The sequence below is a fragment of the Sorex araneus genome, chromosome 1 (genome assembly GCF_027595985.1).
Source record: "Sorex araneus isolate mSorAra2 chromosome 1, mSorAra2.pri, whole genome shotgun sequence".
NCBI classification, from domain to species: Eukaryota; Metazoa; Chordata; class Mammalia; order Eulipotyphla; family Soricidae; genus Sorex; species Sorex araneus.
Window position 1 is genome coordinate 233,362,253 of NC_073302.1, and position 24,084 is coordinate 233,386,336.

Consider the following 24,084-nt stretch of genomic DNA (forward strand, 5'->3'; position numbering starts at 1 on the left):
ATACAGGTATGCACCTTCTCCAGATTGCTTTTCCTCCATAACTCTCCACATTCTCCACAAGAACTTGGGGATCAATAGTCGCAGGAAGGGACTGGGTATTAGACATCAGCCAGTTGGACTGCTCTAATGACTAATTTTTAGAGTAGCTTGGGATGTCATTGTATTCTCTATGTCCCCATTTTCATAATACAAATTCTAAGTCACAAAGGGCTATGACAGGAAAGACAAATACCCTTATCTTTAAATAACACTCCTTCTCCAGTGGAAGTGTAATAGCAAAGGAATGATATTCTATGAGGCACAGAATCTAAGTAATAGGTAAAAGTCATGTGCTTCATAAGTGGTACATTCTGTATAGACCACTCGACAATTTAATGATGAGACACATTTATTTATTTATTTAATTTTATTGAATCACCGTGAGATAGTTACAAGCTTTCAAGTTTGGGTTACAATCACACAATGATCAAACACACATCCCTCCACCAGTGCACATTCCCCACCACCAATATCTCCGGTATACTCCCCCTTTCCCACCCTCCCCCCTGCCTCCATGACAGACAGTATTCCCTATACTCTCTCTCTAATTTTGGGCATTATGATTTGCAATATAGATACTAAGAGGTTATCATGTTTGGCCCACTATATACTTTCAACACACATCTCCCATCCCAACTGATTCCTCCAGCCACATTTATTTACCCATATCATAATATCATAATATATCCTGAATTTGGGAACAAGGATACAGTTCAATGGTCGTAGATCACATGCCCCACATGTGTAAAGCCCTGAGTTCAATCCCTGGTATGACATACACCCAAGAAAATCCCATAATTAATACTTACTGACTTCTTTAATAGCAAAGGAAAAAACTGTTTTCAGAATAAATTACATTCAGATAGACTTTTTCCCCCAGGGGTAAATATGCTCTCTCCAGAGACTGTAAATAATGTGCTAAATTTTAAATTTCTTCAATCATAGGATTGGTATTTTTTGAAATTCTACATACCCTTTTAATATTTTTTGAACACTGCTTATAATGAGTTAGAATCAGGTTATTTCTACAGCAGCCAAATTAGTTTTCAGCTAATAGTGCTCTTTTTTTAGTCAGATATCTAAACTACCCACTGGAGATCAATGATGCTTATAAAGGCATTCATGACACTTTTTCTTTCTTAGAATGACAAAGGGAAAAAGAGCATACTGTCATAACAAATAGACTAGTCACAGGTATAATTTATGACATGAACGTGGTTTAGCATGCACTTGTGGTTTGGAATCTTAGTGGTTTTTGTTCACATTGTCATTTTTTTTTATTCTCGGCTTCCCATCCCCTGCATTATTAAGACAAAAGGAAAGGACAAATAATAACTTCATATGAAGCAGGCAAGAGGTCCTCCAGCTGGTTCAGAGAGTAATTACCAGTTGGAGGCTCACAGGGATTATAGGCCCTCCTCGGGAGAGGAAGAGTGCTCTGACATTCAGGTCAGGCAATGTGGTTGGGGGAAACTCCTTCCTGTCTCATAGCCCGACACATTCTGCCTCTCAGAGCGACTCCATTGTCCTGCTCCACCTTTCCCAGTGGTTGGGGGATTAAGTAAACAAAACAAAATGGAACAGAACACAGAAAGGAAAACAAAAGGTTATTAAAATGCAATTTATAGACATAAAATGGAATTAGAGATGACATTTTAACGGTGGACTTCTTGAGAGCTGAGGGAGGGGAGCGAGGCATTATTAGATTTGCTCAGCTTGATGAAGAACCGATGACTAAGATGTCAGTTCCAATTTCTTTTTCCTCATTTAATGCTGTTTATTATTTTAACCGATAATTTTCCTAATGCTTTAAAGTCTTTCTTTTGCATTTTACTCATGAAAATAGAGCACTTCATTCTAATTGGACAAATCCATGCTAATCAGTGTGCAAATAATTGTGATATCCTGAAGACTGCTTGGTTCAAGGGTCAGAGAACCCTTCACAAAGAGGCCTTCTCGGTCTGACATGTTATGGGACTCCCTGCCTGTAGGTGGCAGTAGAGAACTAGTTACTAAGTAGCCCTCCTGTTTAACTGAAACCCTAGCCCAGGCCCTCATAACTGATTTCTTCCTTCACTCCCCCTCCAAATAAAACAAAATATGCAGTTTTTAGAAAAGATTAAATCTAAATCTCACTTTGCTGTTCCATGAGCACCTGGGGTAGCCTAGATTATAATGAGAATATCAATTCCTCCAAGCATCTTTTAGTTAAAATGCCTGGTTACCCTACTATGTTTTTGAAATGCCTTTGTGAATTTTGAAGTGGAAACTGTCATCAGCATCACACCGGTACCACACTTGAAAGCACTCATGAGCCTCTCTAAAGAAAAGTGTGCAAGCTGCATCCTGTCACGAGCAGAACAGGGGGTTGGGCACACCGCCTGATGATTATTTTTAATATTGGAGGACTGAATCTTTCACTCAGATATAGCCAAGGGCTAACATACTATTCCAGAATGAGCAACTTTGAGAACTTACCTTGTCTTCTGCTTATTGTACTTTTGTTAACCATAAACACTTAATCATACATATACGCATTTTAAATATAGAGTGGAGGCTGCCTTTCCTTCCTTTCCTATATTGTTATGGAGCAGATTTACTATTTTATAACTAGATTTTCAGGTCAGAAATGTAATTAATATGTACCTTTTAGGGTAGCTCTGCCTTCTGAAGATGAACGCAATGAAAACAATTCAAATTGCAGTGATTTATGTGTTTTCTTAATCCTTTTTTATGTTAATGAAACCTTCAAATGTTAATGAAACCTTCAAATTTAAGCCTGTTGGGGTAACATTTTGAGAGGGGAAGTTCAAATATGCTTTCTCTTAGGTGGTTAAAGCTTATATCAGTACTTGATTTAATTGTAAAGCATTTCCATTCTGTAGAAAAATGAAGAGGTATTTATATCTTTCGAAATTGAGAGGGCATTATTAAATGTGCATTCAAAAACTTGTTTGACAAATTAGATCTATTCTAACAAATTGGCCTCCTAGATATTCATGGGAGATTAGTGTCTTTCTTGCCTTTTTATTTTCAATGTGCAGGTGTAGGATTATTAGCTAGCCACCCTGCAGAAGAGGCATCATAACTATATATTTACAGACATAGTCAGTGAAGAACAGCTTGGTCTGGAGTCTTAATTCTTTAGCACAATGTCCATCCACTGAGTTGCCCCCATTTCTCTCTGCTCAGCTGGACCACGGGTTTACCATCAAGAGATCAGGGTCTTTGGACTACTACCAACAACCAGGAATGTATTGGATAAGGTATGAGATGGTGCAGCTCAACAGTCAGTGTTTCCATGGCAACGTGCTGGCAGTCTCCATTAACCAGTTCCTTCAGTGGATAAACATGCTTTTGATTTGTTACCCAGTCCATATGCTGCTTTATCGGTTTCATTTTAATCTTGATTGAGATGCCACTCCCCCTCATTCCTTTTTTTCACCCATTATTCACACTGACATTTGCCAGCTTTCTTTCCATTGCACATGCTCAGTATCAATTTTCCTTACAGTTAAAAGGACAGTATATTCAGTGTGAATGCCAAAGCATTTTCCTGATGTTGCTAATTAAAGCAATGATTTCTAGTGCTCTTCTGTCCCTTATCAAATGGAAGAACAACAGTACCTTAGCGCATGTTCTATAGAAGTATATACTGTCATTTTAAAGTCATTAAGCCCAGCCTCGACCCCCTTAGATGGATGAAACAATGCATTTACACGTTAGTAATAGACGCTCCTCCAAGCACAATGAGCTATAGAATGCATTGTGTGTGTTGGTAAGCTTGTGTTTTTCCAATTCTCCACCTTTTTGTTTTGTTTTGTTTTTGTTTTATTGTTCCCTCTCTCCCCCTTGAAACCCTTTTATGTACTAGCTCTTGCATGAATTTATCTTTCAATATTTTGTAACTGTCAGATTACTTAGCTGGCTTATCTGCTCAAGCAGAAGGGACTCTGGGTGGTATTGATTTTTGTTTACCTGGGTTAAGAATTCTATGCAATCATTTTCTATTCCAGTCAACTGCCCTGGCGTAGCCTTGAAGGGCATTGTTTGTGTCTCTCTGAGTTATCCACAAGCAGGATGGTTTTTGATGATTTGATCAATGCACTCTGAGAAGTCCTAGGGAACTTTTCTCTTGCATCTGAATGTTTCTGAAGTAATCTCCAGGTAAAGCTCCACCTCTTCGTTTTTGCTAAGAAAAGTCCTCCCCAGTATTGACATTTGTTCTCCACAAATGATGGTGCCTATCTGCAGTGATAGCTCTGTTGTCCGATGTTTCAAGGATTCAACTTTTATCAAATGAGAGAAAACAGTAGGTTAAATAATTTTAAAGATAACATAATTTATATGTAGTGTTTAAATAAATATAAATGTATAATATCATAATTTAACTCCCTATATTATAAATAAACACAGTATTAAGATCTTTTATTTTAACTCCCTATTATTGTTCCTAATTTTTCTTTAAAATAAAAAGAATTCGGGGAAGCACAAAAGAACATAAGATGTCAAACTATCCAGATACATACTAAGATCATAAAACTTTTTCAATTCCTTTAAAGTAAGGCTTCCATAAATATATTAAAGTCAGTTTTACATAGAGAGTATTTGTCTCTTGTGGACTGATTAGAGTTCAGAAGCTCCACAGCAATTTTTTGGTCGTTGAAGTAAGTTAGCTTTATAAGTGAAGAAATAATTTGATATTTCATTTTTAACCTTTTTGGGAGGTGGGGTGAATATGGTTTTCTTTGGGGCATACTCTTCAAAAAGAATACTTTTTAAGTAAAAGATCAACTAAGCATCTTTAACTTTTTACTGAAAGCTAATATTTATTCAGAAGGATGAGCTAACCTTAAGGATTTTCCCAGCCTGAGCATGCCCCTAGTTGCAGCACCCCAAACAGGTACATAACATTCTTAGCACACCTGGAGCTTCCACCAATCCTTCTAAAAGTGTCACATAGTCCCAAGGGGAACTGGAGTCTAACCACGTTAATTAGCTTTGCCTGATTTTGTACTTTATATAAATTGAATCACACCATGCTTCATCCTTTTTTAATTGTATGCCTTCTAACCTCAGGCATAGGAACCAAACATATTAGTAAAGCAATATACAATGTAAATGGTCATAAAAGATGTCAAAATAGAGTTGTGCATATTTGTGTAACCAGCACATGCAAACAGATTTTTTAAACTCCAAACAATTATATGCCTAAAGTGGGAGGGAGATGAGAAGTGAGAGCAAGACACCAAGTAAGAAAAAAAAATAGTAAATGTAAGCCATAAAAAGGACAGTTGACTAAACTCCTAGTGACGGTTCCCATCAGTAGACAAAATGACTCATCTCTGAATAATGGGCAGGGCCAGATGGGAGATAATCTCTTTTTTCTTGCACACATAAACTGCTCTGTTTTCCAGCTGGGGGCAGTAACAACAATGTTTATAGCTAATGCTGCACTAAATAGCATGCCCAGTATGTAAAGCTAAATTGGAGAAATGATGCTAAAAACTCATCGGCATATATGCTTAATTAGGAAGTTTTATAGTGCCATTTAGCCCCAGAACGAACACACTTTCCTCGCTGATTGCAAGCATTTGCCTTTTATCTCCACAGAAGTGGGAGCATTTGTCTACCAACAGTGGCAGCCAACTTTCTAACATAAACAGTCATCATGGTGCACAACCCCACTCCCAACCATGTTTACAAGTGCTCACGGCTGTTTTTACTACTCCAAACACAACACTTGGGAGTCACACTTGCTTTTATTGTAAAACAACTAGCATCAGGACATACACGGGAGAAATATCTCTTTGGGATTCCCAGAATGATTCTGTCCCTCTTAGTCCATTTTTGAGTGATGGCAGAAAAGTGATGGGAACCAGTTTTCTCTCTCTCTCTCCCTTCCTCCGCCTCTTAACAGAGTTCCTGGCCAACTGTAGCAGTTGTTCCAGCAGTTGAACCAACTCTTCCTGGCCAGGAAGCAGCATCTTGCTTGACCATTTATCTGTGAGACCTTGATTCTGCCACAAGGAGTGGTATGGGGAGAAGCCAGGGGGTGGGGACTGGGACGGGGAAGAAGACACACTCCAGAATGAGCTGATGCCCCTCTGCAAGGCAAGAGAAGCGTGTCTATCTCTATCATTGCCCCCCTCCCTAAACCCCAAATGCATACTAATCCAAAGGGAATGTGGTCATACACATTTGTGCTTTTCTCAAAGTGAGAGAAGCTGTCACTGTAGCAGGTGTTCTGTCCAAACAGCACATGGAAGAGAATTCCTGCATCTTCTGCACACAGAACAAGGCATCAGCTAGAACTGGATAACCACCCCTTCTTCCCCCAATGCTACAGATATCAGAATGAGACAGAAGCTCAGAATACTAAGCAAAATAAAACTCACAGGTGAGCTAGGACAATAGGATGCTTGCATCCCAGGCCTGACGTGAGTAAAACGTGCATGTTGGATCCACGCCCCATCCTGAAGCAGTGAGTAATGAGGCAGAGCCACTGAAGCCATGCATAGATAGACTTTGAAAGGCTATTAAATGCTGTCATGCTTGGCGGTTAAAAGGAATGGGGTCAGTTCAATGCATCTTGCTTAGCTTGGTTTGAAAGAATAGTTCTGTGCTAAGCCAGAGGAACTCCGAGGGCAAGAAAGGCTCCTGGACCCTTCTCGACCAGCACCCAGACACACTCTGCCAGCTGCATTGGAGGTTGACTCCACAGTATACCTTGCCTGCAGAACAAAAAGGAGCTTTCAGTAAGTGTCTGATCACTGCTGGTAACTAGACAGGTGTTTCTGTTCTAGCAAGGGATCAACTACCATACCCCACCCCAATCCTGAGATTCCCTTCAGAACAGAAAGTTTCACTCATAAAAAAGGCAGTGATTTTGTTTATTTATCTTTCCTCTAGTTTAGATAACATAGTTCTTATAGTATTGGTGTTTATCCTATAGGAGGACAAAGTTACTGCACTCTACCCAGCACCCAAGCACGGCCAGAGATTTAAACTTTGGAATTGCCTGATCTGAGATTAGAGAGCGGCATTTCTGAAGGAATGACATTTGGTTTGACATCTGTATTTTGATGCTTTTTAGCAGTGAGCTCTTAGGGCAAGAAACCCAAAAGCTAAACAGTACCCTCTGTTCGAGTTCCACAAATGAAGGTTGAAAGAAATAAAAATAGTGAGACACCTGGATTGCATTTTACCTAAACAGGTCACTCACAGTTGGAGATTTCTTTGTTGTAGTATTTCCAGAGACCCTTGAGAAAAAAAATCCAACAATATAAGTTTGCCTTTTCTACACATTTATTAGAAATGAGTGATTGCCAAGATTTGCCAAGACTTATTGATGTGGCATAAATTAGACTGAGATTTTTTACACACTTTTCCCTCAGACTTGATAATTTCACATGAACCAAACTCTTGTGATCTTTATTTTGGCCTTGCTTCAGAATAATTTTTCCTCTATTTGATTTAAAAAGTAAGCAGCTACACTCTTTTCTACATACTCATTCTGCCTTTCTTTGACCTGGAAATGGACACAACAATCTTGTGTTGTTCACAGATTCTAAGTAGATTTTATAAGGAAAAAATGCATCCTGAAGAACTTCATTGTAAATATTGATACACTGTTCTCTAGAATAATCATAAGGGCCAATCTGCTGATGTCAGGCATTCATCAAAGTCAAGTCAAACACATGACACTTTTTGAAACGAAACATTCTTGAAAATTGAGATGAACTTGGCTTTAGAAGGCACCAAAGCACCTAGAGACTATGTGTCTAGGAAGATCTGTGTTTGAATTGAGTGTGTCTTTTTGCAGTGTGACCCAGGGCAAGCTACATATGCTTTCTCTGGTTTTTAATTTTACTTTTGTATTTTGGTGGTATTGTAAATTACGAGGATTTTGGTCATTCCTAGCTCCATGCTGAGGAGCAAACTTTGGCAGTGCTCAAGGGACACACGTGGTACATGAGACTTGAGTCAGGATTCTGCAGCAGCAGCAGCGAAGGCAACTAACTGCCTGACATCCTGTACTCTCTAGATTTTTCTCTAAGTTTTCAAAATGTCTCCATCTATGAGCATGTAAAGAGTGTTATCAAACTTCCAGCTGTGTAGTAAAAATTTAATGAGCTGCCTTTGCAAAAATTTCCCTTCACAGACTTCAGCCCTTAAGGAGGAACTGAAAAAAAAAAAAAAGATTGCTTGCCGAGGTGTCTCTCTTTTCCAATAGCATCCACTCGGCACCAGATGCATATTTTCCTGAGAAAACTCATCCTTCTTCACATCAAAACTTTCGTTATTAAAGAGACATGATAAACTTTGGGGGGATGCTCTAATTGGGGTGAATTGCTGTGGAATTTAATGATAGATTGCTCATGAAAATTTTTGCAGTCAGTTTCACTTTAAGGAGTCTACAGCCTAAAATCCTGATGAAGCATAAGTTAAAAGTGTTATCCTCTAGGGCAGAGATTGGCAGAATAGGATGAATGAACCAAATCTAACCCACTGCTTATTTTTATAAATAAAAGTTTCTTGATACACAGGCCACACCACTTTACTAATAAATTACTTGAGCGGTGGAGAGATAGTCTAGCAGGCAAGGCACTTGCCTTACTGCAGCTGAGCTGAGCACGATTGGACATGATCCAAACAAGCAAAAACATTAAAAAGCAACAGAATTAAGTAACATGTGGCCAGTTTTGCCCCCTTTTTTCTAGAGGCAGATTCTTCGAGAAAAATATAGTACCTGTAGGCTGGAGTGATAGCACAGTGGGTAGGGCGTTTGCTTTGCTTGAGGCCAACTCGGGTTCTCTTCATTTGCCCCTCTCAGAGAGCCTGGCAATCTACCAAGAGTATCCTGCCCACATGGCAGAGCCTGGCAAGCTACCCATGGCATATTTGATATGCCAAAAACAGTAACAACAAGTCTCACAATGGAGACGTTACTGGTGCCCACTCAAGCAAATTGATGACAGTGATACAGTGATACCTGTAAAACCAGAAATACTATTTGAATTTTCAGAAGAATTTCAACCCCTCCTCCAGTGGGAAAGCACTGCACTGTCACACTGTCGTCCCGTTGTATAGTGGACCTAAGTAAGTAATTTTTAAACAAATTAATAAAGGTTATGATTTCCAATGGAAATATATCAATGCAGAAAGATCTGGATTTTTGAGAATAAGGATAAGTTTGAGGATTTTTTTCTGGGCGGGGGGAGGAGGGTTGTTTTGTTCGTGTGCCACACCCTGCAGTGCTCAGGAGTGCCAAAGGTCTAACCAGGGTCAGCTTCATGCAAGGCAAGCAACTTAATCCCTTGTTATCTTTCTGGCCCCAAGGATAAGTACTCTTAGGAGTATGGAGCACATATAGTTTGAACAATCAAGTCATATAGGAGATATGTTGAGATAAAAACCAATTTACAGAAATGCAAGAGTGAATCTTTTGAGGGTAGCTTAAAATTATTTTTGTAATAAAAGGAGTTTGGTAAGTTCTAAATTTTCATAGATTTTCTTAAGACGAGCAATGCCTATGATTAGTCTCTGGCTTGCTTGATGAAAGGAAGGCAACATGTCATTCATTTTAGCTTCTACTATAAGGGAATCTAAGCTTGGTAGGAAAGGAGCCCATAAGTTTTATACTTTAGAAATCCAAGTTCAGCCCCCACCCAAGAGTTATCATTTTAACCCTTTGATGGGAGGTCGTCAGAAATCCATGGCACAATGAGGCCAATTTGTGATTCTATTAAAAATTAGATCAGCAGGGGGAGTCTATGCTTAAGCAGTGGTGGAGGCACCAAGGCAGTTCCACCCGGGAGATGGGCTATTTAGCGTCCAAGAGAGTCGCACCTTCAGTGCCTTGGAAGTCTTGGTTGCATTCCACGAAACCTCTTTTTGCCATTTGCAGCGGTCATCTTCCCTTTAAGGAGACAGCATGCCATAGATCTTGATCCTGTACCATTCCTGTTGAGACCCCAAAAGAATGTCAGAGCAAGACAAAGCAGAGCCATAATAAGCATGACTGTAAGCCAAATGAAATGACGAGGGTGGATATTGCAATCGATTTGTCAGTTTAATTTTACTAGCAAGCAAGAACATTTCCAAAGTGGCAAACAAACCGTAACTCAGTCCCCTACAGAATGAGGGCAAGCCAGGGAAAAGGTTCCTGAGATTAATGCCCCAACAGCTGCATCCCCGATTCAGTCTCCTAGGTAGTATGAATAATGGATGGGCTAAAAGGCAAAATGCACAATAATGTTCTTTTATTAATGAAATGAAGACTATTTGTGATAGCTGGCAATAAATTAAGAACAGCAAAAAAGGAAGAACAGTCAATGTTTGCCTCTGAAAAATGCAGTTACTTAAATCCAATAATTACTGCCATGACAGAAAACATTGGCTTGCAATTGAAATGAGGTGCATCTCTCGCAAGTCCTGCATGTATTGCAGAATAGAAATATTTGTGATGAGTAGACTGCAAAGCCTATTGTTGGCTAAAAGAAAAACATAACCCATTATCATAGATTGATGGTGATAATAAGCATATTCATAGTATTTCATAGGTGGATGTTTCCCAGGGGATCATGTACTGTAGCCCTCTCCTTCCATCTGTGAACTAGGAAATTGGGGCTGACTGTGGCTGGGAAACAAGTCCAAGGTCACATAATTAGCTGAGCTAGGAAAAAGAAAGAAAGCCAGTTCACCTGACTTCCCCTGAGTGCTGTTTCCAAGAGGATTAAGCTAAAGCTACCAGCTACGACAAGCATTATACAGATGTAGGTGACTCAGAGTGGTCTAAAAAAGCTAATGCTCCAGATACAATTCTTGATTCATCTTTGACTTTCTTCCTCCGTGTTGTATTTTTTTCGTATGAAAGTGCACAGATAAGCCAGATGGGCATGTGCTATGTATTTATGCTTATTTTAAAATTTAATGTCAGATTAAGTGTATTTCAAATAACTGGGGACGCTGCAGCGGTAGAGTCATTTCACTGTAGCAGAGGAGACCACTGGTCAAGTTGATCAGATATATCTTTCAGTTAAGTGAATTTTCTGGTATTAAACAAGCAATGACATTTATATTTGTGTGCCTGGCACAATAGTAGGGACCACAACATAATGGGTAGTAATTTCTTTAAAATTTCCAAATACTCTGTATGCAGCTACCTGAGTTGGCAAGGAAACTAGCATTGTGTTATCTTTCACTAATTTTCCCACTTAATCTAGTAGTAGCTTCTAAAGACAAAATGTTTAATGAGGGAGTTACAATTTGAGGTTGGGATATGTAGTTTCTGTTCTGTAGGACAGTTTAAATCAGTTTATCTCACTTTATTTGATCAACTATTTGTTCTTTTTGTGTGTGTGTGCCAGTGATGCACAGGGGTTACTCCTGGCTCTGCACTCAGGAATTACTCCTGGCGGTGCTCAGGGGACCATATGGGATGCTGGGAATCGAACCCAGGTCAGCTGTATGCAAGGCAAACGCCTTACCCGCTGTGCTATCACTCCAGCCCGTCTATTTGTTCTTTTTATCAGGGTTCCCTACCCAACTATTTTTATTTCAAGCCCAATACACAGTATGATTGTTGTTTTGGGGCATCTGAATTAAATAACTGGATAGGAACTTCATATATAGTTACTATTGGTCAACACCAGAAATTCAAGAAATTTCTAGCTCACCTCTAACCTGTGATAATTAGCATAAAAATGTGATAATGCAGACTTCATATTTTCTTATAAGCTCTCAACAAAGTGATACTTACTGAGAAAGCACTTGGGATTTATACTACAAGTTCATTCACTTTGATTTCGGCAGAACTGCAGATTATAAGCAAAATAAGTAGTAAAATGTTAGTTATTAGGAAGTCTTAACTTTCAGTGAACAGCAGACCTCTGCCTGGGGCCAGTCTTTCCTTACAAGACAGCATCAAGAAGAGGCCCTGTTGATGGACATCTTTTATGATTTCTAAGGAATCAATTCAGAAATATTTGAAAGAGCCCAAAATTTATACTTATGATACAGCACTTAAGAAGAAAAATTGCTTTAGGTGACTTTGGATGATGAGGATTATCAGTATATATTTGTATGTGTGTATATACTCCACATATGCATATATAATATATGTATAGTAATGTATTTTTAATTATGTAATAGCACATTGTCTAACTTACTTTTGGGATTCACTGGATCAGAAGTATATACAGGGGGCTACAGAATTTAAGCCACACTTTTTGTAGAGAAAAAAATAACTTTATAACCACAATTCAAATTCTAAAAATGTCACATGTGACAGTCCTTCCTGTGATAAGGAGTTGTACCACAGTAGATGGTAGTCAAGTAGGTGAATATAGGACTATAAGAGACCATTATTTTATGTTTGGTCATACTTGAGACATGAATCATTTCTTTAAATATCAATTTATGGTACTTGTGACTTCTTCCTCTTCTTATTATAGCTTCCTTGGGCTCTTTTTGTTGTTATTCAGAAAGCACATCATCACCTGAAATAATTTACTTCTATATTGATTAGGAAATATGTGTACATCTTGCCACAGTCCACTGGACATTGCTACGCAAGTAAGCTTCAGATGCTACTGTAAAGGAGTTTGTGTGGTGGCTAAGAGATACGCACAAAACTAGACAATAAGAGGCAAATGTGAGATGAGTTTCCAAGCCTTTGGTCACGTAACCCCAAACCAAGCAGATTTACACAACAAGGAATGTTGTTATTTTATATTTATGTTACACAATATGGTAGGTGCAGAGTTCAATACTCTGGGTCTAGCTCCATGACTTTGGAACAAGTGAGTAGAGCAGTGATGCATAGATCTGGCACTCATTCAGTATTTGATTTCCTCCTATCCCTCCACTCATGGCACAGGATTCTAGGATGAGAAAGGAACTCCAAGGCCACCATCTTAAAATTAGAATTTACTCTAAATGCAAAGCTCCAGCCAAAGTTTATTTTTTGTCTTAGTAACTGGAGTTGGTGTCTAGCCTGGGAATATTGTTGGCTGGGCCACCAACTAATCCCTTCCTCACCCTCGAAATGGAGGAAGACCCAGCTTCACTAGAATTGCTGAGTTCAGAAGCTGGAAATGTCCCAGGAGAAAGTGGGTTTATAAAAACAGAGTAAATGTGTATGGGAAAAAACTTTCAAGTCCACTAATGAGGAACAATGAGTCTGCCACTATCATGGGATTAATTTTTGATAATAGCAGGAAGTAGACACCGGAGACTTTTATTGTAAAGAGCAAGTACCAGGGCCAGGAATTGGACTTTATGAGGAATGGTATATAAATGGGAGCTGGGGATAATTGACTTGTCAGGTCTGTGCAAGATAGACTGGGGGTTGGGTGCTCAAGAGGGAAATAATACGACCTCTGTTATACTTGTCCATATTTCAAAAGCCACAGCATTTGTAGAGTATCTGTTGTGTGCGATGAACTGTGGCCAACACCAAAAGGATGTTTAGGAGTTGATCTTGCCCTCCAAAGAGTTGACAAATGCATTAGCCAGTTGCTCTGTGGAGAGGCTGCTCAGTGATGGCAAGTCCTGACTGCAAAACAGAGAAGATAGAAGTTCTTCAAACGAACCACACTCTGTGAAGCTGGAAGCAGTGTGAACAGACACTCGGAGCAGAGAGGCCTCTGAAGATGCTTTGAGATCAGGTGCACTGGGAATTGTAGAACATCGATGTGTAGCTGGCTAGGAGAATTTGTAGGACACTGACTTTCTGTCAACAGATCCAGCCTTCCTGGTCTGTTGTGCTTCCGGAGGCTTCCTCAAGGGAAATGCTGGGTTTTCAGCCTTCGAGGTTTCCCGAGCTAAGTAGTATTTCCCCAGAACATTCAAGTCTCTCCACATGCCTGGGCCTCAGTCTCCTCTATTGAAAAGGCAGAGCTTTGGGCAAGGATGTCTTATAAATTCCTTCTCAATGCTGAGAGTCTGTAAATTTATAGAAACAACCATCACAATCTTTTTTTTAAAGAAACTTTTTTAATTAAATTTTTTGTGGCCTACACCCAGTGGTCTCGAGGCTTATTTCTGGTTCTGAGCTTGGGAATCACTATGGTGAGGCTCAGACACTGTATGTGATGCCGTGGATCCAACCCAGGTTGTCTGTATGCAAGGCAAACATCACACCTGCTGTACTATCTCTCCAACTCGAATCATCTTGTTCTTATGTGACGAAATGATGTCTCTAGAAATAAGTTTCTTGACCATAATGGTTACTTGGCACAACCTGAAAGTGCCAGAGCCTGGAGCATGAGGGTTCATCCGCAAATGGAGAGAAGAAAGCTTGCAAACTTGGAAAATAGAAGTGACCAGAACTGAGAGTTTCAGAGGGAAGGGGCAAAGTCTTGAAGTCCCAGCAGGACAACGAGGAAGCAAATACAATGGTCCATAGAAGGACTGGGAGAGAGAGAAGGGAAAATGAGAGCAAAGGGTCTATCTAAGCATGGGCTCACCACTAAGTGCCCCCAGCCTCTTCATAAAACTCGATTACAGTACTGGGGAGGAAATGGTCTATTTCAGGTACCACAGCCAAATGAGGACTTTGGAACAAGTGAGTAGAGCAGAGCAGATGAAGTCAATATGGAGAAGGTGCCAGTGAAAGGGAGGAACCACGGAAAGTGTTCTAAGATAAGTTACAATGCGAGCTTGGTTTTGCAGTAGTTTCCTCTGCTCTGCAATTACCTCATTTAAAAATAATCTTGCCTCAAATTATAAAGAAAAAACAAACCCCTTTCATTTCTAGGACACTTGGCTATTTAGAAATCCTTTGCTCATTCATTTTTACCTCCAGCAAAAGAGAGTGGAACCACTTACGCTTCTTACTGAAAAGATGAGAGAATGAGGGGAAAGGTTGCAGGGCAGTGAGAGACAGCCTTTGCAAGACCTACAGTCCCTGAGCACAGACCCAATCTTATTTCACTCTGCATACCACAAAGCCTCAGTTCACTGGTCAGCGTGCACGGCAATGCCAATGAGTTGTTTTTGTTCTGAAGGAGGTAGAAATAGTAATATTTTTATCACCGAGAGTTTATATTACCCTTAGATTAACTACAGAATGGTTTTTTTTATGTAAGGCAGACTAAATAGACGTCTGTTTTTTTACAAACACTGACCTCGACACAAACAGAACACTTTTTGTTTGCTTTGAAAGCAAAATACCATGTGCTGCAACTTTACAGTGTTTTAAATCAAGTTAGGAATTTGGGTTTATGATACTGGAAATATCATAAAAGCTGTGGATCTATGACCAAGAACTATATGTGTGTGTGTTCAAAGAATCAGAGGTAGATATTTCAATAAACCAATTGTTGAATTACCGTATTAACAATCTAGTGAAATGCGAAGTAAATTATTAGTTTATTTTTCTCATTGATTTCTAACGCCGCTTTCCAGTGTGTGGATAGTTTTAAAAGTAGAGTAGCTCGAACCAACAAAGTCATTTATTACCCTAGTTCTACGCACAGCTTCTCCTTCTCACTTTATTACTTCATTTTGGAACTTTGATTGCCCTATTTTAGATCTAAGATGGCTCTAATGCTATACCGCAGTTGTATGAGGGGCTTAGTTTTCACTTTGTTCTCAGAACCAGGCAGGCTATAAATTTATCCCTGTTCTTTGAAGAAGCTAACAGTAAATTTTCAAGAGGAAAAATGGTGGTCTATATCCTGTAGAGGAAAAGTAATCTCTTAAAAGCAGAATAACCTCCAGGCTATGTGCCTTTAAAAAAGGGACTTTCAAACAAGGATGGCTTCAACTTTTATATGTGTTCTATATATTTCTTCAGACTTTCTACCTGCTCTTCTGTTCTCTGTGTAAGGTTTCTCTGTAATGACCTGTTCCTCCCCACACCCATTAAATCTGTAATGAAGTCATTCCCAGTCATGATGTCAGAACAACGTCTAGAGCTCAGGAAGCACATTCCGGCGCTCATCTGAAGTTTCCTTAGAAAAAGGGGCCTAAGCACCAGGAGTCGAAGGTCACCGCGAGTGAATCTCACTTTTATAAATTCTCGTATGCTAGGATGAAAATGAACTCTGTTAAGTAAAATCCCTGGGAAAGGTTTCATTTGGTCTAATTACATTCAAAGCCATTTTCAACTGCAGGCATTGGTTTCATTAAAATGAAACCAATAATTCCCAGAGTTCCACCCACATTCCCTCATCAACAGATAATAAGATCATTTAGAATGAGGAGGTGCTAAAATAACAGGATGAGTTTGTGTGTCTGTTTCCAAGTCTGACAACTTCATCACCTCTCATCTTTATTATCCAGTAGCCCTCAGCTGAATGTGGATGAACACGGCAGGCGCCAGCGCTGGGGCTCATGCTTGCCAGGGCCTCTCCCGATAGCCTGAGCACAGCCAGGGTCAGAGATGTGGAGCTTGGGGAAGGGTGGAAAGCACGGGGGAGAGCATCATCCATCCTGCCTGTGCCTGCTGAGGTCAAAGCCAGATGCTCTGTGGAGCTGTGTCTGGGGGAGCAGAGAGCAAGCACCCCAACAGTGGAAACTGTTGTCAACCCATGTGGGCTATCGTGGACAGATTAACAGGGCCAGCCTATTTTTCTGACCTCAGAAAATTCCAGGAAGAGTTTCTTTGGTGCCATTTCCTCCAGCCTAATTGTCCTCTTTCTCATTTTATGCCCCTGCTAGACCACCGCTCTTGATAAGGAGAGGCAGGTTTTCCGACGAAGACGCGACCAGGATGTGAGGAGCTGGTACAAGGCACAGCCCGCTCCACCCGAACTCAACTCGGAATCAGAAGACTACTCCCCAAGCTCCTCCGAGACTGTTCGCTCCCCCAACTCACCCTTTTAATAACACCCTTTCACTCGAAGTTCTAGCTTAACCCTTTGAGACTCTGAGATTTTTCCCCCCAAATTTATGTCAAACCAGTTTCATCTGATCCATCTAGCACTGAACTGCTTGAATGGAACCACAGAAAGTGTGTTTTCTGGTATCTTTGTAGCAATTCCCTTTTGCTGACTGAGATGATCTGTTGTTTGTGAGGATGGCTACTTGCTGCTAACAGGGTCCTCAAAGGGTTAAAGCTAACTTTGCAACGTTTTTTAAGCATAGAAGCAATGAATGTTTTCATCCCTCAAGCTAAGATCTGCAGTTTGTAATGTATAGCACGATTAACCCTCTGAGTGCATAGAATTGTCTGGAGAACCCTTGGGGAATGTGTCTGGCTTTTGGAGGTATATGCATATGTGTCTTGATTTTGCTGCAGATCAAGGAATGCTCTTAGATGCTGAGATGTCCAGACAAGAAGGGCATCTAGAAATATTTCTCGCTTGTCCATTGTGTGTGTGTGGTGGTGGTGGTGGGTGGTGGTTAGAACATGACAGGTTTATGACTTAGGCATGGCACCCCTCTTTCTTCTTCACAATCCTCTTACAAAAGTGACTTTTAAACTTAGAGGGCTGACTGTCAGCTGCTGTGAGCCCTGCATCCAAGGCGAGGAAACAGGGTTTGTGGCAAACAGCCTCACATGGGAAAATGATGGTTCCTCCACTCCCACCACCACCACCAAATAGGCTCCATAGGAAAATATGCTGACAATGCCCAGATATGCTGCTGCCACATCAGCTGTTGCTAGTCCAGAGAAAGTCCTCAGGACTATCCTTGTGCATGGGGAGGGAGCATCTGCCTGCTCCACGTGAGCTATGTTCAGGGAAGAAACAACTGGTGGAAAAGAGCAATAAATTGCCAGGTGCTCCATAGGGCTGTGATTCCAAACAAAAAGAGGCAACTTGATTTTGTTCTTTCTTGAACTCATTTTATTTTTCATGCACTGAAGTTCTTGTCAAAATCACATAGAACGTGCCAACCATATAGAGGAGCTCTGGGGTCAAGGGGGACAAGAGACAAGTGCTTTGCAAGATGGTTGAGGAAAAATTACTATGGGAAGATAATCCAGAATGTTCTAAAGGGGTCATTAAGAAAATAAACATCTGATAAAATAATTCTATGTGTACCCGAAGGTCACTTATGTAGAATCTTCTAGAGAGAGCAGGATGAGGGACTTCAAAGCTACCCCTGAGGATAAAACTTTTGGTTTTGGACCTTTTCTCAACACTGTCTTCTGTTATTCAGAGGGATTGTGTTGTTTTTCCAACTTTGGGCCAACATCTAACAGGAGTCAATCTTTCTCCCTTGGCCCAAGTTTCTGGTGGGTTTCTTCTGGAGTTTCATTTAGAATAGGGATGGGCTACTTTCTGCATTTTCCTGCAGCACCTAGACAGGAGTTATCTTAAAGGCAAGGCTATAGCTCAAGCCTTCCTAAGACTCACTCAGCCCTGTGACCAGGAGACAACCATCGAGTGCTGCCTGAAAGGCCGAACAGCATTTATTTTCTCTGCTGTGAATATCCGTTCATATCTAGAAGTCTGGAAATTTTCAGATGACCATTCTACAGAGAAAAGGTCTTTATTTCTTTAATTTTCAAATACACAATTATCTTCAATTGCTGCTTTTTACTCTTCATCTCATATGTTAAGGTCTATAGGAGCAGATTTAAAAATTGTAATATGCCATGGCTTTTGCCACATAGTCTCCTCAAGTTTTTGTTTTTCCATTTTTCCATTTATCTCATCTAATGTAGATGTGATTCACATAAAAATAAGCTGAGGGGGAAATGCAAATTGCCTACTGAAAATACATGCTCTAATGTGTAAACAGAAGATTATTTATTGAGTTTCCCCTGCTTTGTGAGAGTCCTGAAAACAAGACACAGCATTCCAAAGTAGCACAAATCAGATAGAACGGAGAGGGAGTTGATGGTGTAGGTTGTTTCTGTATTAGTAAAATCTTCTGAGCTAGAAATATTTTAATTGCTGCCTTCTCTAGAATTCTGAAGCCAAGAACTATTCAAAGCACAGCTATGGAGTAGGTACTGGCATGGCTTCAATCTAAATGTGTGAATTTGAAGACTCCTGTGGGCAGACCTACCTAAAGAGGATTCTCATTCTTTCTCTCTCTGAATTACTGCTTTTCCCTTGGGCATTACTTGTTTTGCTGTGGCATCTAGTCTACAGTACCCCTTGTGCACAGCTCAGGCCTCTTCCAGGTCTTAGAGGGGTCTAAGCCACATCAAACTGGGGGTGGAGGCCAGGGGTATTTCTGAATACACCGTAGAGGACAGCTCAGAGGAAAGCAGCGCCCTTTCAGCATAGGGATTCCTCTGCATTGCTGTTGAATGTGAATATACTGAATAAATAGTGGAATGTGACCTGTCAAGTAGAAATATTGAGTAATCAGATGGAATGCAGTCTTTTCAGCATTAACTTATCAAGATGCTGAATGTCTGGGATGTACTCAGAGGGTTAACAGACAAGCACAAGGCATGCTGATTACATCGGTGTATCCAGACTGCTTTGCTTTTAGCCAGTGCTTTCTAATTTTTTTAACAACGTTCTTGGGATGGTTCAAGTTTGAAATAACTAAGCGGTTGTGTTCTTTAAGGAATTTCTATAATCAAATTCATCTTTTTTTTTAATTTCACATTATCATAGAACAAATATGTATCATTATGGCAGTGTATTGCTGTAGTGATCAATTTCATCATCACCACACTTGTTTTCATGTTTTCTCCAAGTACTGAATATAGTTTTTATGCTGGTGTCCCAGTGATGGGGACTGTTTTTCCTTTCCTTTATTGATACTTGGCAAACCATATGGTATTTTCAAGGGAATTTTAAGATGTATCTTTTCAGTTTGGTAGTAGACTAGTTAAGGAAAAAATTCTTCATGATTTGCATTGTGTAAATCACCTGTTAGATGAAACCTGTCCAAACTGATGAACCCATATTTTTCTCCACATTGTAGCAGAAATCATTTTATTCATCATAATAAATATGTAATTTGCTCCTTATCATTAGAAGGAAGAGTAAGATTTCAGTCACTGAAAATGTTTTCACCGTAGCCCTCATCTAAAACATGTGGTGCATTTTAAACTAAGCAGAGAAAACAAATGCAAATAAACTAGTGAAAATGCCTGGTGTTTTGTATTCAATGAGATCTTCTTGCAAACCTGCTTTGTACCCCCACGGGTGGTGGTTAGCAGGCCCGTCAGAGATTGTTGAAAGAAAGCAATATATCCAGGAATGAAAGCTAAAATTGCAATCCTTTACCCTTTGAGGCATATTTCAGTTAGGAAAAACAAAAGAAAAATTGCTTTAGCTTAGAGGGTCAAGGAGCTGCTATATGACCAAGGCTCGTGCCCATTAAATCACAGTTGTTGCTGGTCAACGGCACCCACTAGACAACTCTATCCCCTGCGCTGAAGGGTGATTGTGCTTCAGGGAGAGTTTTCTTAATGGTACTGTGGCACCTGCTAGCCCTTCCCTGGGTAAGGATCTGTCAGCATTTTCCATGATACACTTTTGTTTTCACAGTTTTTTAATTTATCCATAAAGATGCCCTGGACTGCAGTAGGTGATGAAGTGTTGATAGCGAAGAGTCAGGGTTCATTTCCTTCTCTTCTCTGCCCAATTCTCCCAAGAAAAGAACAACCAACCAATCTGGCATGTCCCTTCCCAACTACCCTTGCCCTTTCATTGTCCTTTCAGAATTTTGGATGGCACTAAGATCTAAAGTGGTAGTTTAGTTTTAATACCGTTATTCATTTGAATGGGTGTTTAAAAAATAGTTGCTTAATATACTGTAGATGGCATCCCTTTTCTATCATTTGTAAATCTTTAATTTTTTTAAATTGTTGCCTAATATTTCTTGGTGCAAAGACATTTTTGCTTATGTTGGTCAGTTTAGAGGTTAGCCTTTGCTATCTGTTGTCAGCCATTTCCTTTAGAAATTTGAGGAGAAATACACTCATATCCTTATTTTGTGAGCTGCGAGAGGGTCATGGACAGAGTTCTTTTGCAGAGAGGATTTCTGATTTAATCATTGTATTTCATGAAGCTATTCTAGTCTTTGGGCAAAAGAATGACTAAAAGCACTTCTAAAATGAACACTTTTGTCAATGCAGATTTAATTAGAAGACAACAGATTATCAAGCCTGACCCTTGTTTTGCTTAAAGGCAACTATCGGATGCTCTAAAGTTGAGGACAAATCTGAGGACACAGTAAACATTTGATCACTGCAAATGTGCTTTAAGAATGGGCTCAATGGTGCTTATACATGAAACAGTAACAAATGGGGTCCCTGGGACTGTCAGAAAAAAATCTCTCATTTGTATGTAATTACATACTTAAGGAGGAGGTGCTTTAAAACCAGTCTTTATTTTCTAATCATCTCAAATATGCAACCATCCATCCAGTAACATTAAGGGTCGTAAACTAGTGGGAAAAAGGAAATTCAGTGTAGAGGCTTAGAATGCCTCTGGTTGGGGTGATTTCTTCCGTTGCTGTTTTTTTTTTCTTTTTGGTTGTTGTTGTTATTGTTGTTGGGCTTCAACCCTGAAGCTGTGGTGATCATTTTTCAGTGAGTGAGCTTCTAACTAGCAGGTGTTTTGATCATGAGGTTTGCAATGCCCTACCCTTGGAGAGTGAGAACTCTAGTTTCATTCTTTTTTCCCTAAAGGAAGAATTAATAGTGTCTGCAGTTACACCCATACCTGTCAATGTCCTCCACTTACTCTTTTGGTCAACTGAAGTAAGGCCCTTAATGTTGCTTTAATGTAAAATTGTATATTTTCGTCTGTGCTATACTTTAATAACTTCAAGTAAATAATGATTCTAAAAGCCTTCACTGTAGGTATTAAAAGAAAGGAGGCTTTAAAAAGCAATGATAAAGATGCTGTGATGTCAATTCATCCCAGTCCAATCACATGTGGTAAAAAAAAAAAGACCTTGACTAGTTCTCTAGGGACAATTTCTCACTTGCCATTGACATTAATCTCTGATGTATTCTCAGAAAAAAAACAAAAAGAAATTGAAACTGGTCCAAGGTTAGAGTCATATTCTCAATAACTATTTTTTTTATTTTATTAGGAAATTAATAATAGCCTTTTTCATTCTGGCTGAAAGAAAATTATTAAAGGATTAGTTGAGTGTGAAATTAAATAGTATTTTGCTCATGCATACTAAAAAGGTGGGCTAGGAACTTGAAGCATTTAAACAAGTTTCTGAAAGGTTTCAATTTGGTATAAGGGGGAAAATGTGATGTTTCTTTTGAAAATACTGAATATATCAGTTGCTGCATGGATCAGATGGCATAAGTTAATCTTTGATTTTCAGAATCTTAATGAAATAACTTTCAATAGATTTGTATCCATGAATAAAGCTGGAATGAGATCGAAATTTTTTCCTAATCTCTAAGTTTAAGCTAATAAATGTAGGTTCATGTGGAATGAAATCATCTGTGATATATTATGTTCATTTATCAACTGAGATTTTTTTGATGTTGCCTGTTTTTATGTAAAACATGTTCTTAAAGTTAATAAAATTATAGTACTTGGTGTATGAACTATTATGTAATGCCGGAGTTGCAGTGTCCACACCTCCGTTGACTTCACCATAATGGAGGACACATTCCGTCCACAGAGGACTGGCCCAGCTGTGTTCTGGAGGGGAATTCTCTCTCTGTGAGGCTTTAAAAATTAGTCATGCGGTCAGAGTGTAGCTTTCCCACATGTCCTCTGTAGCAGAGTATATATTTCATGAGCATAATTCAAAAACAACTATTCCAAAAATGTGCCTTTTCATAGATTACCTTCCTGCCTTGGGCCAGTGACTTGGATAAACACAAAGAAATCAAATACCAGTCAGCCCCATTTTATCCTCCAACCTATGTGCACAAGTTCTCCCAAGACAAGTGTGGTTTTAGCCACCAACCTGTAATTAGCTGCCATTTTTATAGCAATTTCCCGTCAGGCATTCCTCCGGCAAGACTGACCCTAGAGAAAATGTCAAAGCAAAGCTATACCGTGGAACAAAGTGCTTTGCTATGGGAAGTTTTTCAATGCTAGAAAATTGAGGAGTCGGCCCTGCAAAGTGACTGAAGGTTCCCCTGATGTCCCATGAAGCTGCCAGAATATCTCCAAGTGCTTGTAAAATTAGCAGCCACCTTCCCTGCCATCTCTGAGCTGCAATTTTCCCTTCTGCTCTTCTGCACTGAAATCACTGGGTCCTTTCTAGGCCCTTTGGGCAGCTGCTGGGAAACAATAGCTAAAGTGATTGCTTCCTAAGGACCATTAACTTGTTTTATGAGGCTGGCAGTGCTGCCAAAAAACTGCCACTCGGAAAAAAGCCTGATACAGAAACCTCACATATCCACAACTCTGGGATGGAAAACGATCAAACCACTGCCTCAGGAAATTGGGAGAGTAAAGCCCTTCCAGGATGGAATGATTTGATCTCTGGAAAGGTGGGACTGATGTAAAGATAAGGAAAGTAAGCAAAGCAAGGTAAAAGGTCACCACAGGTAAAGGGGCTTTCTGGGAAATGTCTCATAACAACTTAAGCAGAAACAGTATCTTCACTGTATCTTAGATGGCAACCCACATCCTCCCAGCCTGGGGAGGAGCACTCAGGGAAGATGTAGAACCCCGCCCAGCCAGCTGGACTGGCCAGATCCATGCTGGCCACAAGCTCTGTGACAGATGTCCCTGCCAGCTTGCTTGCACATCCAGACTATTCATTCAAATATTTCTTGAGTGTGTGCCAATGCCGTAGAAGTCACTTCATTTGGCCTCCAATAAGTAACAGGAAAGTGTGTTCTCCATTTTTTGTTTGACTCAGAAAATTTTAGAGACGAGAAATGAGCAATCTAGCTGGAATTTTACTCTGAGACTCCTGACCCAGAGCTCTGACATGAATGGGTTCAGACCTAGTGAGTACAGGGTCTAGGGCAACTAGGATCTCTCACTTGAGCATGTGTGTTTGCCATCTGCCTGGTCCATGGTGCACACACCCTGTGGTACTCTTGGCTTTGCTCCTGGCCTCAGGGGCAGAAGGCCTCCCAGAGTCCTCTTACTCTCCTAATTAGCAAGCCGTTTTAAATTTGATCTAGCCTAACACTAAACCATAGCCACTTAATCAACAAGTGTTACCTAGGACCGACTG

The 24,084-nt window shown here is 39.9% G+C and overlaps 1 protein-coding gene across 4 annotated transcripts in view; it reads left to right on the forward strand.

The window, feature by feature from the left end:
- DCLK1 (doublecortin like kinase 1) overlaps nt 1-22,478 on the forward strand; it is a 372,695-nt gene extending 350,217 nt beyond the window's left edge. For 2 of the 4 annotated variants that reach the window (XM_004604525.2, XM_055131489.1), the window contains exons 17-18: nt 3,232-3,305; nt 16,711-22,478. In XM_004604525.2, the coding sequence (XP_004604582.1) occupies nt 3,232-3,305; nt 16,711-16,768 (132 nt within the window). In that variant the 3' untranslated portion in view covers nt 16,769-22,478. The remainder of the gene's footprint in view (nt 1-3,231; nt 3,306-16,710) is intronic. The other 2 variants (XM_055131485.1, XM_055131479.1) reach the window with 1 other exon arrangement.
- Nucleotides 22,479-24,084: the final 1,606 nt, after the last annotated feature.